Source organism: Anastrepha obliqua, chromosome 5 (genome assembly GCF_027943255.1).
Source record: "Anastrepha obliqua isolate idAnaObli1 chromosome 5, idAnaObli1_1.0, whole genome shotgun sequence".
Taxonomy (NCBI): Eukaryota; Metazoa; Arthropoda; class Insecta; order Diptera; family Tephritidae; genus Anastrepha; species Anastrepha obliqua.
Genome location: NC_072896.1, coordinates 56,916,959 through 56,935,220, shown reverse-complemented (window position 1 = coordinate 56,935,220; position 18,262 = coordinate 56,916,959). Strand labels below are relative to the sequence as shown.

Genomic DNA, 18,262 nt, shown 5'->3' with positions numbered 1-18,262 from the left:
ATCTTCGAAGTTTCTTTATCATCAGTTTTTTTCAGGACTACATCTCAATTTCTTAATATTAGAATCTGACCTTTACCTACATCAGATATTTTTCAAATATATAAGGTTTTACTATGCCTAGAGTTTGTAAAACGGATCCAAATTTATCCTGTTACATTTGTGGACAGTTTATGACAAGAAAGCAGAGACGCACATTAACTCCTGCTACTAAAGAGTCATATGAATATTATTTTAGTTTAAAAATAATAAATTTTGATAAAAGTTGGACTCCAAACTTTTGCTTTAATCATTGTACATCAAATTTGTTTTTATGGAGACGAGGACAGCGTCCTTCCATGTCTTTTGGTACTCCAATGATATGGAAAGAACCAATAGATCATTTTACTAATTGTTACTTTTGTAGTATAAATACTTCTGGTTATTCTGGGAAGAATAAATGTAAAATCGAATATCCAAATGTATCTTCAGTGACTTACCCGCAAAATCACAGTGAACTCTTACCTGTACCAAAACTACCAAAACTTGCTCAAGAAGACGATTTAGTGACAGATAAATGTACTTATTTACAATCAGTGGATGGTTGTAAAGAACCAGAAGAAATGTCCGATTCTGAGTGTTTTGATACCATTTCTGACTTGCAAACTGGATATACGAAGTTCTGCTGTTTTCTTTGCGAATGGGACAGTAGAGCAAGAGATAAGCAATACAAAGTTAAAGCGTGGCCTAAGAGAAAGGAATTTATTCCAGGAGCCAAAAATGTCTCAAGTAAACCTCTTGTTGATTCAAATGACATCATTTTACCACCACTTCATATCAAACTTGGCCTGATGAAAAATTTTGTAAAAGCCATGGATAAAACTGGTAAAGGATTTCTACATTTAAAAGAAAAATTTAAATATCTGAGTGATGCTAAGTTGAAAGAGGGCATTTTTGTTGGTCCAGAAATTCGCCAAGTGTTAAAAGATGAAGAATTTCAAAAAAAGCTCACTGCTAAGGAAAAAGCCGCCTGGATATCATTCAAGGAAGTATGCGCGAATTTTCTGGGTAGCAGACGATCTGACAAGTACAAAACGTTAGTTGCAAATATGTTGAAAAACTATGAACGCTTGGGCTGCAACATGTCCTTGAAGATACATTTTCTTGACTCGCATTTGGATTTTTTCCCACAAAATTTTGGAGACGTTAGCGATGAGCATGGTGAGAGATTTCATCAAGATATAAAAACTATGGAGAAAAGATATTAAGGAAAATGGAATGGAATAGCATGCTTGCTGATTACTGCTGGGGCTTATTAAAAGATGATGATTGCAATTACTCTAGAAAGTCACAAAGATTAACCTTCTCAAGTCTGCCGAATAAAAATCAAATTTTAGAAAATGAAAGTACTCAAAACTAAATTCTTTATCCTTTGTGTGTTTCTTCTTATTCCTTAAAACCTTGAGAAAACTTACAAAGATTAGAAGCATCCGTGAAACTTGTATTTGAAGAACAAATTGTGGATTCAAAAAATTCAAACAAAGAAGGAAGAAATTCCTCTCTAAGGAATAACAAAAAATTACCACAAATGCGAGAATATTAATAAACAAAAAAAAAAACAAAAAGGAAAAAAACCAAACAAAAAAAGTTTTAAAAATAAAAAAGAACAAAAAAAACAAAAGTGGAGTGTAAAATACTGACAGCCTCCTCGTGGCACATTCTGGGGTCGTGAATTTAATAAATTTATTATGCACTAAAATATTGGTTCACCAGCTAATGTCAGATTATAAAACTTTATTACTACTGTCAAAAATTAGTCTAATATAACTATATAAATTCATCTTTCAATAGTTGTTCGTGAAGTAAAAAGTAATTTAGATCACCATATTGGTTTTGCCTTTTTAAATTATGATGTCATATTTGTCTTCAGCGCATCATAATAGCAAACATTGAAAGAAATTTTTAGCTGACCCAGCTAACCGTAAAGCTGAATTGCGATTAGCTTGAAATTAAGGTGTAACAGTTAGAAATATGTGTCTTTGGTAGAAATATAGCTAATAGCTAGAAATATTTCTAACTGTAACAACTAAATTTCTAGACAAACGAAATTCTACTTACAATTTTTGCCTTTCCTTTAATTCTAAGACAAGCTGCAAAATCAAATTTTTATTTGATTTTATTAAATTTTTATTTTCGCCATCTTGAATCCGACACTTTCAATTTTGAAATTACAACTTCCGAATCGTACTAAGCAAACCCAATAACTAAAAACATGATAGGTAAAAGGTACAAGTCAGCGCACCACTATGATAAGGCTAACTAGCCTGCATGGCTGCACCTATGAAAATCGTGCGCGAGCAGTTAAAAAAATTGTGCTACATCAAAATTTACAATTGATTCAGGGTATTTTCGATTTGGATCTTATAACTGAAGGTTCAGGCTTCAGTTTAAGGCTAGGTAGAAGCTTCCATCACCTCAGGTTCATCCACTACATTTGGTCAAAAATGGTCAAAAACACGTTTTTTTGACTTTTTGAACTAATTTTTTTCAAAATCTTGACGTGATGGAAACTTTTTAAGGTTAGATTCGTATTCAGCGATGAAAAATCTATAAGATAGGCTGGGTCCGATGCTTGAATCATTTTCAGTGTCGACCTGTGTTATGGGCGTACGGAATAAGCGAAGGGCTGGCATAGCGAACGACCATCATCTACTAATTGCAGGGGTGCAGCTTAAAGTTTTCGCTGTGAATAGTTCCCAACTTAAAACACAACGACGGTCCGACGTAGAAAAACTGCAGGATGAAAGAACATTCAGCTAGTTCGTCAAAACATTGTCCACAGCCTAGAATTTATCACCAATGGATGAGCAACGACAACGAATTAAGCAGGTGTTCTCAGGTTCGGCAGATAACCACATATACCTAAAAATTAACAAACGATAAAAATTCAACTTAACTGTGCCGAGGCCAGATTTTCTAAGGAAGTTCTGCAGCAACACTACAGTAATGTGGTTAGGCAAATTAAGAAAAGCGCGACAACGGACAAAATAAACTGATAATCTGGCCAGCATGGCGCAGTCAGCAGTGGAGGCACATCGCACCCGTGACCATTACCGCACAATACGTAGCTTAACAAATACCTCCTTTAAGACTACGAAACCGCTTAAGGCGTCTGGCCACCCTGGCGGACCAAAAAATGCACTTTTTTTTTTTTTAATTAATAAATTCGAAGCTATGGGCCGGAATATTTTTATTTTTTAACTCAATATCATACAGAGTTTCAAGAATAACATTGTGAACTTTTATTTGAAAATATTAAAAAATGGTTACTTTCTTTTGCGATTATCTCGAAACTACATTTTTTGACCTGGTACCTTCGAGATCTCGGAAACTATCCTTCTGATTGCTTTCAAATTTTTACTGAATATTCTTAGATACATTATCTACAATGTTACGTAGAAGTTTTTTGATAACTTGATTAGTTTTTTTTTTATTAATGTTTTTGTTTGAAAAATGTCGGTAAAAAATTAAAATTTTTTTTTTCGGCTCACCATCATTTTTCTAATCGTCGAAAAAAAAAAAGGCTACGCTACATTGTAGTCACACTACTTCAGAATAACCGGAATTTTTTTTTTTTTTTTCAGATGTACCATAACCGAGGACCAGGTGGGACAAGGACCGCGCGTATCGTGTGGAGGACCTCCGCGGCAACCACTACGGCGCCATTTTTTAATATTTTCAAATAAAAGTTCACAATGTTATTCTTGAAACCCTGTATGATATTGAGTTAAAAAATAAAAATATTCCGGCCCATAGCTTCGAAATTATTAATTAAAAAAAAAAAAGTGCATTTTTTGGTCCGCCAGGGTGGCCAGACGCCTTAAAGACGAGAATGATGAGATTACGGCATCCACGGATACCAAATTCACAAAATGTCCTCGGCATTTTGTAAGACGCGACATTACCAAGTATTACCAGCCGACACGAAAGTGAAATAATAAGCACTAGAGGAGCGCTTGCAGCCAACAAAGCGCACGATGTTTGTTTCCTTTGCTTCAAGGTCCCTGGATTCCGAAAAGATCTCCACTGGGCTACAGGAGGGCGTCATCACACTTTTGCCGAAAAAGAGGAAGCTAGCAGAACGCAAAAACTGGAGAGGCACCACGCTGCTCAGCATGGTGAACAAGATCATAGCCCACATAATCAATAAAAGATTATCTAATGCACTAATGGGTGGTCTGAGGAGCGAACAAGCTGACTTTCGACCACGATACTCATGTGTTGATCATATAACTCACTTAGAAAGATCGTGGAACAGTTAGTCAAATGGCGTACGCCGCTTTACCTCGGCTTCGAAAAAGCGAATCTATCTAGAAGTTGGAGTCGGTACCCGAATTTGCAGCTCAGGCAGCTTTAAATATTAACATCGCTAAAATGAAGATGATTTTACCTTGGGAGTTTCATCAATAAAGACGACGGCTCGATATACGCAGGCGGATATCAAAAGTTCGTGCAGTGTTCGGTTTGTTGGACAGAGTGACAGATGACCTCCACATCTTATATATCTAGGCACAGAAAACTCAGAATATTCGAGTCCAATGTCTTATACGAATGGGAGACTTGGAACACGTCGGTGAGAGAAATCCATAAATGACCTACAAGTTTTTGTCAACCGTAGCCTTCGCAGGATCATGCGCATTTTTTGGCCCAACACTATATATAATATACAATATATATATATATAATTGGCACTTACACCCTTTTTGGGTGTTTGGCCGAGCTCCTCCTCCTATTCGTGGTGTGTGTCTTGATGTTGTTCCACGCATGGAGGACCTACAGTTTTAAGCCGACTCCGAACGGCAGATACTTTTATGAGAAGCTTTTTCATGGCAGAAGTACACTCGGAATACACTGCCATTGCCTGCCGAGGCCGACCGCAGTTAGAAAAAACGTTTTCCTTATTTTGGTGTTCGAACCTACGTTCTCTATGAATCCCGAATGATAGTCACGCACCAACCCATTCGGCTACGGCGAGCGTCTAACACTATCTCCAACAAAAATCTCTGGGCTATGGCAAAACAAACGTCTGTTTACCTTGAAATTCAACGTCGGAAGTGGAAATTATAATAATTGGTCACACTCTACAGAAAACCAATGGAGACATTACCAAAGCAGCTTTAGACTGGAGCCCGCAAGGAAGTCGCAGATGTGGCAGACCATCGAACACATGGAGGCGACTAGTATGTAGAAGCAGAAGGGGGACAGGCAGGCCGCTCTAAATAAACCTAGTTTTAAACTGTTTATTGCGGCCCTGTGTTCCACCTAGAAACGACGGGAAAATATAAATTAATACATATGTATTGTATATAAATATCTTTCGTTGGACAATTCGTCCCAATCATTTATTTTGCACAGCATTATAAACAGTAAACATCATTTTGTCGTTTGGAGAAATATTTAGAATAAAGTTTTAATAAATTACTAGCTATGATTTAGTAAGAAGTGATTTAAGCGTTTGCACATTGTTGCAAAACTTCAACCATACCTTAAATAAACATAACAATAAGAATATTGCACCAATGGATGATGTTGTAAATACATTACAAAGGACTATTTTAGTTTAAAATTAATGGGGTAACGGAAGCAGAAGTTTGTAAACCCTTCATAGCGTCACGCCTAGTTGTCCGCTGCTATGATACTTATCTTAGCACACTCGCAAATACAATAAACCACTGCTTCATAACTTCGTGTTTTCTAACGGATTGGAAAAAGGCTGTGGTAAAAAAGAATATCTCCATCGAACCTTATTAGCTTACAAATTGATCGTTAACCATTTTGTCAGCTTTTGCTGGCTGCGCAGTCAATATAGACCTAACATATGACTGCTCTAAATATAAATTACTATTGAAAAAAATTAAGAATACAGTTTGTCAATAGTGACTTAATTCTCTAAAAGGAGTAAAAAGTAATTTAGGAGTGTAAGGGCCCGAGAGCTTCGACCTATTACGCCATATAATAAATAATATATAAAGAAGTGGATACAACAAAGTTAAGGTTTTGGCAGCCGCATCGCACTTAGGAACAGCGATGCGACTTAGACCACGAAATGGGTCCGTTGTGAGCAGTTAATGTCACTATTGAATGAAAAATGGGAGTCAAAGACCCCACTTAGATCTTTGAATTCATGGACAGATTGAAGTAAAGTGTTAGCAATAGTAAATATAAGTGGATAAAAACATTTTGCGTTGCGGCAAATGTAATGTGAAAACATTTCTTGATATTTAGCGAGGTGTCAAAGTTACTGCACCAGCGAATTATTTTCCGATTTCAACATAGGAACATCCTCAGTTTTCGCAGAAAATATTTTTAAATCATCAGCATATAGAAGAAAATTTAAATTTAAAACTAACCTCAGTCTTTATCACACATCGTCTATCGGATAAATAAAAGTTCAACCACTGAAAGAAAACGGAATGAAAACAATCGAGGCTAATTTATTTAATAGAATTGTGTGAACACTGTCGACTTAAAAACTGCAGCAAAAGTTGAAAAACAATATTCACAAAAAGCAGCAAGCTTGGAAACTGTTGACCTACCCGTGACAAATCCAGACTGATTGGGCAAAATTAAGCTCTTAACCACAAAGTAGAAAGCTTCGAGATCAGCTTGTATGATAATTGAACACATCAATTTTTTTTTTGCCGCTTTGGGGTAATACTAGTAATTTTCCATCCGTTTATAAAAAGTATAGCAATAAAGATTTATTAAAAATTGATTTAAGAGGAATAGCAAAAGCCGGACAGTTTTTGAGACAAATTACGGAAAGCCCATTCTTATCCATCTACGTAGAAATTTTTAAGCCCAAGATTCTATTCTCAATGTCCAGAGAAGCAAGGTTTAAATAGCTAAAATTCAAAGATGAAAGTGAAATTAGGTTTGAAAAAATCGGCAAGTTGACTACATTCGCAGGTGTAGAAGCAGATTTGTCATTAAAACGAACCGCAACGAAGGGACTCCAACGCATTTTTAAATTTAACAAATCGCCAAAAGGCCTTAGGATTTGACTTAAGAAGAAGAAGAAGAAGAAGAAGAATTTAGCACTGAAGGCACTAGTAGCCAGTGTGCTAATTAAGTAAGGGTTATATTGTATAAATAATAATCATACTAATATTATAAAGAGGAAAACTTTGTTTGTTTGGTTGTAATGAATAGGCTCAAAAACTACTGGACCGATTTTAAAAATTCTTTCACCATTCGAAAGCTACATCATCCACGAGTAACATGGATTATATTTTATTTTGGAAATAGGGCTCGAGATATAGGTCAAAACGTGGACCCGGGTAACCTTCGGATGTGTATGTACAATATGGGTATCAAATGGAAGCTGTTGGTGAATGCTTTACTACAGAGTATTTTTCATGCCGCTTCGTGACTGGGGTCTCGAGATATAGGTCAAAACTTGGACCCGGGTAACCTTTGGTTGTGTATGTACCATATGGGTATCAAATGAAAGCTATTGATAAGTGCTTTAATACGGGGTAATTTTCATACCTATTGATGACTAGGGTCTCGAAATATATGCCAAAACGTGGACCCGCCGTGTCTTTGCACCGAATTAAACCAAACTTACGCACATTGTTAAGTAAGTATTGAAAATGGGTTTCGTAAAGTTTGGTTGTAATTCGGAGCACTGGCAACGGGTGCAGCGTTCTTTTGAACCAGCCATAATTTCGCTTACTTTTTTAACGTTTGGGGTGGAACTGAACTGTCAAATTGACAGTGTGAGTTACAATGTGTCAATATTTCTTTCTGATTTGGATGCCATAAGGAAAACACGTAAGTGCAACATGTAAAAATTGTTTGTGAATTTTTTTGGAGTGGATTTTGGAACAGTGAATAATTTCTTACGAAATTTGAGAATTTAATGTGAAATCCGAATGAAATTATGTGTTCGTGGAAAAAAAATTTTTTTTCGTTTTTTTTTTTTTGATAAATATAAATGGATAATGGTTAAAAAAGCTCCAATGCTTAATAAAACATATAAATTGAAACGAAAAATTCATGGATGATCAGGAAAAAAGACGATTGTTTATTCATATGCGTTGATTTGAAATTTAAAAACAATCTTCTTTTTTCCTGATTTTCAATTTATATTTTATATTTACTCAAAAACAAATAGAAAAACAAAAAATATTGTTTATGCCAAAGCACTTGAATAAAGAATAAAGAAATAAATAATATGAAATTCATATATTTTCTGTTCTAAACCATATCTATTCTATTTTAGTGTGCCCAGCGAAGGGGGCCGGGTTTGCTAGTAATAATATAAAGATAGTTTGATGCTTAGGTTTTAAAAATTGTTTATGAAGTTTATTCCGCCTGTTTTTCAGTTTTTTACCATGGAAGCTTAACAGGTTGTTTTTTTTAATTTGTGGTACATTTTTCATAAAGATTTCGAGCAACTGTGCTTTAAAGGAAGAATAGCACCCATACCTAAACTAAAAATCAAATATTTCCAGTTGATGTCAAGTAAAATGCTGTTCAACCTAGAAAAGTCACAAGAGAAGAAATTGAACCTTGCGCCGTTAGGTTCCATGTTTAGTACCCTTTTGTTTAGTCCTTTGTAATGTTGTATTTTTTGTGCGTCAGTATGTTAATGTCAATGGTTAACATTCAATTGTATATGCCTAACCGTGTTGGTCTTCTTGAGGACTTGCGTTATAAAATAAATACTGACTTGTCTGCGAGTTCGCAATGAGCCTGCGATAATTAACTTTGCTTAAATGCTGCACAGTCATATAAATTCCCTTTTTCTTTTCTCTTTTAATTTTCTGAAATTTTAGAGGTATAGCTTTAAGTATTAAGCCAACTGTTCAATAAATAAAGACTGTTTATAAGTGAATATTGTCCCGTTACGGCGTGCGAAAAGGGGCATTTTTTTAAACTTATGGCAAAAATAAACATTTTCAAGTTAAATTTTCTCATTGATTGTTAACGATAATTTATAAGAAATACTATAAGACAAAAGGCTGATGCCCTGATTATATACGTGTATAAATATTTTGTCCAGGTACAATTATTGTTTGTATAGTCCAATTTATACATTTGGGTTTTATGAGAAAATATTTCATACGCATAAAAGTTTACTTACCTCGCAAAACGTGTACCGTAATACTGACTGATCTCGCATTAGAAGGAGCGCAAGTGTAATTGCCAGCATGGTGAAAGTGCACCACGTCTAATGTCAAAATACTAGATGTAGGCGATAATAAATATGGAGATAGCTGTGGTTTGAATGCGGACAGCAACGACTTTTCAGTATTATGCATGTTATCTTTATTTTCCATTCGAGTATCACTGTTAAGCTTCTTTCCCATAATAGTCAATGATTTTTCTGAGATAATTTTGGGTTCATCTTCCAAAGTAGTATCACCCATTGTAGCAGATGTAACAGAAAATCCTTCTTGTGCGTCATAGTTAACCATTTTACTGTTATGATACCTGGGTTACAAGATATATATTAATAGAAATTAAAAACTTGTATATCAGATTGGTGGTTCAGATGTTTTTCAGCCGAATTGAAACTAACTAAAATTAAATTATGTTCATACAAAAATCATTCACATTTAAATTGTAATAGTATATTCACACGCGCAGGTCTTCTCCTCTTTTCGTGATTGATTCCATAATTCGTAATTAAAAAAGGGCAGTAGCCAAACAAAATTCCCTCCTCGATAATCTTTGATTTTTAGGAAAGCTTTAAAACTAAACCAAGTAAATTTTTTAGGGTTATACTCATTTTAACAGTTAAACTAGCAACTAAAAGCTTTCAATAAATAAATTGCTGCATTTCTTTACTTCTTCCATTTTATTAATATTATTTCTCCAAACTCTATAAGAAAATACAACAAAACGTACAAAAACAACAAAACTTAACTAGTGTTAAGTCTGACTATATAAATGAATAGATTAATTAACGTGATCTGAGTAGATAATTTCGCATATGGAAACATCATTTCAGTCAGCTGGAGATTACTAAGCTCAAATATTGTTTTTAATTAACAGTTTCCGAATAATGTCCATGATTTTGCAATATATTTAACACATATTTCGAATCGTCACTTAATGACTACCACGGTTATTTCAACTAGCCACTTAGTAGCCATAGAAGAGTTCGTTCGTGCTGACTGCTATTCGTAGGGCATATTCACCCCAGTAGCTCGGCAGACAGTGGCAAAAGTCAAAGAGGGTTTTACTATAAAAAATTTCCTCTTAAAAAGTATCTCCCATTCCGAGCAAAGGGGGTACGAGCCAATTTAATATATAAATGAAAATCATATATTATTAAAAAATATGTATTATGCCACGGACTATTCACAATGTCCATTGGGGCTTATAATCTATGGGAAAATAAGTTCGCTCTACTTTCCTCTTCTTCTTCTTCTTAATTGACACGATAACCCCTTACGCGATTTTGACCGAGTTAAACCAAGTGCGCCAGTCGTTTCTTTCTCGTGCTAACCGACGCCAGTTGGGCATACCAAGTGAAGTCAAGTCCTTCTCCACCTGATCTTTCCAACGCAAAGGAGGCCTTCCTCTTCCTCTGCTACCACCAGGTGGTACCGCATCGAATACTTTCAGAGCCGGAGCATTCGTATCCATTCGGGCGACATGACCCAGCCAACGTACCGCTGGATCTTTATTCGCTGCGATATGTCTATGTCGCCGTAAAGCTCATACAGCTCATCGTTCCATCGCCTGCAACATTCGCCGTCGCCAACGTGTAAAGGTCCAAAAATCTTCCGCAAAATCTTTCTTTCAAACACTCCAAGTGTCGCTTCATGGGATGTTATCATCTTCCACACTTCTGCGCCATGACGGGCATGATGAGAGCCTTGTGTGTTAGTTTTGTTCGTCGAGAGAGGACTTTACTACTCGATTGCCTACTTAGTCCAAAGTAGCACTTGTTGGCAAAAGAGAGTCTACGTTGGATTTCAAGGCTGACATTGTTATCGGTGTTAATGCTGGTTCCTAAATAAACGAAGTCTTTTACAACATCGAAATCATAACTGTCAACAGTGACGTGGGTGCCGATACGCGAGTGCGCCGACTGTTTGTTTGATGATAGGAGGTACTTCGTTTTGTCTTCGTTCACCACCAGACCCATTCGCTTTTCCTCTTTATCCAGTTTGGAGAAGGCAGAACTAACAGCGCGCTTATTAAGGCAGATGATGTCAATATCATCGGCATAAGCCAAGTTTTGAATGAAAGTTGTAGATAATATTATTATCTATAAAAAAGTATTTTACAAAATGTTCGTAACTTTCTGAATTCACAAGATAAACCAGTTGCACCCTTATTTCCAAGATGGCGGCCGCGGGACACAACCCCCGACCCCGAAAACTCAAATTTAAGTTCACAGTGATGAGCTTTACATAATAAAACAATAAACTCGCATACTCCTAAAATTACTAAGTTAAATCTTCTTTTGACTGGACTAAATTTGTCGCAACTCGAAAAAGGTTTGTTTTCAATTAATGATTGCGATCAACCCACTTCGAGTATCACAACGCAACTAAAAATATGAAATGTTTGCCAATTTCAGTCCAGTTTCTTTCGTAAGAACAAAAGGGGTCTAGCTGTATAACTAAAAATCGCGAAATCTGAGTATTCCTTTTTTGAAGAGGGTATGCGATGTGTGAGCTGAAGAAAGGTTTAAGGGAGCTTAATTTTGGAAATATTTTTGAAGAGAATAGCCAAATGTTTGAAAAATCAAGTTGAAGTAAAAATAATATAATAAATGATATATAACAATATGGATATCAAAGGAAAGAGGTTTGAAAAACCTTAATTTCGAATATAGTTTTGAGTATGGTTGTCGCCTTTTTTAAAAATACATTTCAGTGAATAAAATATATATAATAATTACTAAAATAATTCAGTATGGGTGTCTATCGGAATGGGTATGTAAAATCTTCACTTCGGCTATATTTTTGAATGTGGCTGCGACCTAAAAAAGACTTTATTAGGTAATAGAATATGATAATGAATACTAATCGGAGGTTCCCAAAATTACTCAATGTTTTTCACGCACTTTGTACAAAAAAAGATATTTTGATAATACGTACGAGTATAGAGTGATTATTAAATTGTCAGATTCCGTAATATTCATTTGAACAGTAATACGAGAGAACGTATATTTATAGACAAGGTTCAGTTCTGGTCCGTTCCTCATTTAGGGATATGTACAGGTATGAAAAAATGTAGTTTACATTATCACTTGTTTTTTGCATTGGCTTGCTTACATAATAGATTTGTTTATTTTGGTTTTTTATGAAAATTACACCATATATTAGAAGATTTTTTGATTGTATGTATGTATGTTTATATGCATATAAGTATAGACACTTCAAGAAAATCAAATGAATTCCTTCATAGAGAAATGATTCATTGCCAAGCGCTCAGGAAGATGGCATATGCACATACAAATATGTGAATTCATATACTAATACATATGCGGCTGCGCGCACTTGGCACAGCAAAAATATTACGACTCGCGAAACATTTTCAAGGAATCCAACGCACATTCATAGGCACAGAATTGTGCTACAAATTATGAATTATGAAGCATCAACAAGTTTGTTTCCCAATTTACTCATACAACTTTTTAGGACCTTACATAGAGTAGTTCATAATTATTTGATATATAAATTTTAATATTTAAAAGGAAAAGTATGTATGCATTAAATTTTACAAATAAAAGTGCACAATGACTAACAATTTTTAGTTTAACAATTTGCGGCTTTGGTCTCTGTTGTTATGATCAATACTGTAGGTGAACACAGCTCAAAGAAGCTTTAGTGATTTCTTGAATATTAAGGGAGGCCTCTTATCAGTCGGCTTAAAAAAATCGATTTTTTTTTACTGCAATCGTTAAATGCACGCAATACCTTGGTGTTTTAACCTGTCTCTGCCTAGTGCAGGACATTCACAAAGAATATGTGCTGAATTTTCAGTGTCCATTTCACAGAACCGCCAGATTATGGTCTCATAGAGACCATTTTTTTTAAGTGATATCTCAGGCTACAGTAGTCTGTAAAGAATCAGTTAAAAGTCTTAAGTCTACTCTGCTGAGCGAAAGTAGCTTATCGAAAACTCCTCTGTCTGGCGTTAAGAATTGTTTTTCTATTGATATACAGGGTGGGCCATATAGCGTTTGCTTTTTGAACCACCTATTTTCTTGAAAATGGTAACACAAATGACATGTCAAATGTGTTTATAATTTACTTAAAGGTTTGACATTTACGAAATGGGACGCTATACGCTTGAACGAAATTGGGAAATACAGGGTGGCTGATGAAAGCCGCTACCAAAAAAAAATTGAATAACTTTTTTTCTTTTTAAGTTATCTGTTCCATTTTTGTTTTAATTTGCAGATTGATCTTTAAAATTTATTAAAATGGATAACTGGGGCACGCAAACAAGAATTTGGATAGTCCGCCGCTATCACGCACTGGAGTCCGTAGTTTTGGTACAGAGAGAGTACAGGCGGATGTTTAGCGGCGATCCCCCGAGCAGATGGACCATAATGAGACTGGTGAATAATTTTGCTGAGCAAGGAACAGTCGCAAGAAGGCCTTATCATCGAAACCCACCAGTTCGGACGGAGGAAACGATCGCTGCTGTAGCTGCAGCTATACAAAGCAATCCAAGGGTTTCAACAAGAAGCTTATCTGCTCAACTTGGTGCCAGCCGACAGTCTTTGCAAACAATAATGCACAAAGATTTAGACTTATTTCCCTACAAAATTCAAATGGTTAACAAACTGAATGCAGCAGACTTGCCGATTCGCTTGGAATTTTGCCAGAAGATCCTGCAAATGGTGGAAGAAGACCAAAACATGTTAAACTGCCTTTTCATGTCTGATGAGGCCCATTTCGATTTAAACGGCAATGTGAACAAACAAAATTGTCGAATATGGAGTACTTCTAACCCACAGATACTCCACGAGACGGAATTGCATCCTCTTCGCGTGACAGTGTTGTGTGCGGTTTCTTCACGCTGTATTGTCGGGCCTTATTTTTTTGAAGAAAATGGTCACACCGTTACGGTTACTGGAGACCGTTATTTGAAAATGCTGAAAGAATTTTTCTATCCAGAACTACGCCGAAAGAGAATTCCTTTCAACTATGTGTGGTTTCAACAAGATGGGGCAACGTCTCACATAGCCCAGACTGTTATGACAGAGTTGCGACGAAAATTTCCCAATAAACTGATTTCAAGAAACTCCGAATTTCGTTGGACCCCCAGGTCGCCTGACCTTACTGCACCTGACTTTTTCTTGTGGGGTTTATGTAAACAAGAAGTTTATAAAACAAAGCCAACAAATTTGGATGAACTAAAACAATCCATTCGGGCAACAATTGCCACTATTCCTGTCGCAACTCTCAAAGCAGCAATGAACAACTTTTTACTAAGATGCCGCACTTGTGTCAACGAGCATGGGGGGCATTTAAATTCAATTATTTTTAAAACTAGTTAAGCTACATTTAATAAAATTTAATGACCTTCAACTTGAAAAAAAAAATAAATGAATTCCATACACTAAAAAAAAAGTTATTTGAGTTTCTTAATGTAGCAAAATTCATCAGTCACCCTGTATTGAAAACCTTTTTCCCACCAGACTCACCACTCTTCTTCTTCTTCCGCGGTCACAGTAAATGGCGAGCGTTACCGTGACATGCTCAACGAGTTTTTGTTTCCAAAAATTGAAGAGGATGACATGGACGACATTTGGTTTCAACAGGACGATACAACTTGTCACACTGCCAAAGTTACACTCGAACTTTTGGCTACCGTTTTTGAATTTCGATATCAATTGGCCGCCTCGAAGCTATGATTTAAGCCCGTTGGACTATTTTTTGTGGGGAGCCGTTAAGGGCAAATGCTATGCGAACCATCCAGAGACGATTGATGCTTTAAAACACGAAATCGAAGTTGCCATTCATGAAGTTGGAGCCCAAACAATCGAAAATGTGCTTAAAAATTGGGTTGATCGAATGGCCTACTGTAAAGCCAGTCGTGGCAGTCATTTGAACGATATTATTTTTCATTCATAAATGACAATGTTCAATCTTCAAAATAAAAAAAACAGTTTGAAAAAATATTGATTAGTTTTTTTTTATACCCGATTCAAAAAGCGAATTTTACATGACCCACCCTATATTTATTAATATACGTTTTACTTATGTTCAAAACAGAAGCCAATTACACACTCAGCGAAAAAGAATTATTGTCCATAGGTGAGCAAATTTAAGAAACTATGTCTATGGGTGTAGAAGGTTAAATATCTTTACTGATCATCAACCTCTGCATATTCAACGTCAGACAAAAATTCTGAAACAGTAAAGCCAAAGAAAATTACCAGCAAACAACAAAAGATAATTTTTCCCCAAAGAAGGCAAAGGTTGTTGCAAGGCAAAGGGTCGTAAAAATGTCGAAATGACGGGCGGCGTTCCAAAGGGCTGGGTACTCGGGCCATTATTGTGGAATATATATGGTAAGATGATATTCTCCGTGTCAAGATTCCAGATGGAAAGAGAATAATTGATTTTGTCGAGGGCATCGCAATTATGGCGGCACCTAAAAATTTAGGCGATATCATATACACAATAACACAATCCACGAACTGAGCGTGAAATCTTGGTTAGCACAAAGGAACTTAGAGTTAGCACAACAAAAAACTGGAGACGTTCTTATATCTATTAAAAAAAGCCAGACAAGGTCGCTTTTGGGACTGGAGATTTTAATTTCTCAGCCATTTCCCAATCAAATACCTAGCAATAATGGTATAGCAGATAGTAGGTTGACATTCAAAGTATCTCTCGAGTACCACTGCTGTTGACACTCCTGATGAATGTACGAGAACAAAAACAAAATCGCTTTTAGCTTTTTTCTAATGTCGTGAAAAGTAAAATTTTGTGTGCTATACCTATCAGAGGTGAATATCGGAGCACCAAGGTAGAAGGTAAAGCAAGTTTTCGCTGGAATGGTACAATAGTTTGGTTTTGATCCTCGTAGAGTTTGCTCTGCCTTCAGCCTCAGAAGATGGGGCGCTCTCCATGGCTGACTTACGCTTCGAATCGCAACCAAAACCAAACCAATCAGCGTGCATAACAGCGGAGCGTAGACCGTGGCAGGCACAATGTGACTATAAAAGGCAAGTGGGCCCACCGCCTCATCCCCAGATTCATCCCCGACTCGCTTTATGAATATACTCAACCGTCCTTGAACTCATCAAACATTGACTTTTTACCCAATTCTCATGTTTAGGCATGGATCCGTATGATTATGGGGTAATCGTTTGATTTCCGCAAATCCCCCTGCACAAATTGCACAAAGGATATGGCGGTGGCTAATTCATGCAAAAATGTCTACATGATGAACGAAACAAAAAAAACAGCTATTTGGAGGAATAAAACGAAACATGAAGTTTTCCATCCACCTACCGATTGTACGCCATGCGTGTGATGCGTAATGCATTTAAAACTGTGCATTCAACAGTGCAAGGTGGGTGGATATGCCAATCGCCTTAGGGCAACAGTTTAAAATATCAGAATTTACTTGTTGTAGGTAGATGGAGTAGTCGACTTATAGATGTAACATCTGCAGCAGCACAAGGAACATTTCTCGCGGAAAACCCAACCAATTCAAGATACGTACGAAATGAATGAAAAAAGAAACGAACGAACGGCTGACGGATGTAATGAAATTGTGCAACCAATTTTTTCTTACGTTTATGATCTGTTGAAGTTTGACGAAAAATTATGAAATTTACTCAATTAAGTGCTTCAAAGTAATAAAACTTGTTCAATATATGTAATTTAGCGTTCTATAATTCATTAAAATAATGTAAAACGGATTCCGGACAAAAATTAAGTGAGTACAGCCTGTGTGAAAATTGCCATATATATTCCATACAAATTCCATATAAATCTCTTAAATCAGTTAAACTTCTTAAATATATATATTTATTTCAGTATTTTTCAGTTCAATTAAAATTAATTATTTCGCTTATATGTACACGTAGTTCCACACGGCTAAATTGCTGAAATTGTCTCAATTGTACTGCTTCGAGAACCTGGCAGGATACATCTGCCATAAGCTGTACTCTCAGATTCCTCACTCCAGGGAGTAAGATAAATATGAGGAGGAGTGAATTCATTGGGTAAATCATCTTACCGAAGATAGCTTATTAAAACCCACTCCAGCAATAATGACAGTCAACGCGGATAAGCGAAACAACTACTCGTAAATATTTTTAATTGAAATGAAAAACATATTTATTAAGTTTAGTTACAGTTAATTACATACATTGAAATAATATGTCTAATTTTATTCATTTAAAGCACTTGATGGAGTATTTTTCAGAATTTTTCCTCAACCTTCAACAGAACACATACATAAACAAAAATTTATTACTCAAATTTCGTCAAATCCGTCAGCTAAATATTTTTTGTATTTATAAATGCCGGTGGCTAAAGTGTTGGGGTCTCTTATAATTCGTTCATTGGTTTGATGTACCAGAATGCTATTATCGTGGAATATTTGATTCCCGACCTTATCCATTCTTAATGATGAATCGAAGGGAAGATGTTCAAAATGTACGAACTTTTGCTAGTTCAAAATAAATTTTCAAGGAAAGCAGATTGGTTCAAATTATTTTAACTCTACTTACCAAAAAACAAAAGCAGGATTTTCGGTTGCCTTTTTAAGTCTACACTCTAACCGCAAAGATGATCCTTCATTAATGTGCAAATCCGGGGCCCCTACGATTTCCGCAACGGCTTCTGAAATATTTAAAAATAGAATTTTGCAACATTGAACATGTAATTCTTATTAATTTACGGATAACGGATGTGGCCTTTATGTAACAAATGCTTAAAAATTAATTATAAACGTGTTTTTTACCCTTTTAACTATTTGTTTATGTTTCGTTTTTTAATCTGCAGCGGCCAAAATAATCATAATCTCACCTTCAATACCTTAAGCAAACAAGGCATTAGCTTTTCCTCTCACAAAATATATAATTCAATTAAACTCAAATTTGTCAGTCAAAGCTATACAGGCAACCACCCTTAATAAATTACAATAATGTCGATATATAATACAATATATGTATATAATCCAAGTGATTGGTGCAAGTTTATTGATTCTTAAGAAAAGGTTGAAAGCACTGCTTCCTTATATTCATAATTAAAAAAACAGCTCTTACAATCGCGCTCAC

The 18,262-nt window shown here is 35.7% G+C and overlaps 1 protein-coding gene across 2 annotated transcripts in view; it reads right to left on the bottom strand.

Moving 5' to 3' along the window:
- LOC129248299 (uncharacterized) overlaps positions 1 to 18,262 on the bottom strand; it is a 55,696-nt gene that overhangs the window by 9,589 nt on the left and 27,845 nt on the right. For both annotated transcript variants that reach the window (XM_054887789.1, XM_054887790.1), the window contains 2 exons: positions 17,714 to 17,825; positions 9,128 to 9,477 (listed from right to left, as the gene is read on the bottom strand). In XM_054887789.1, coding sequence (XP_054743764.1) covers positions 9,128 to 9,477; positions 17,714 to 17,825 — 462 coding nt within the window. The remainder of the gene's footprint in view (positions 1 to 9,127; positions 9,478 to 17,713; positions 17,826 to 18,262) is intronic.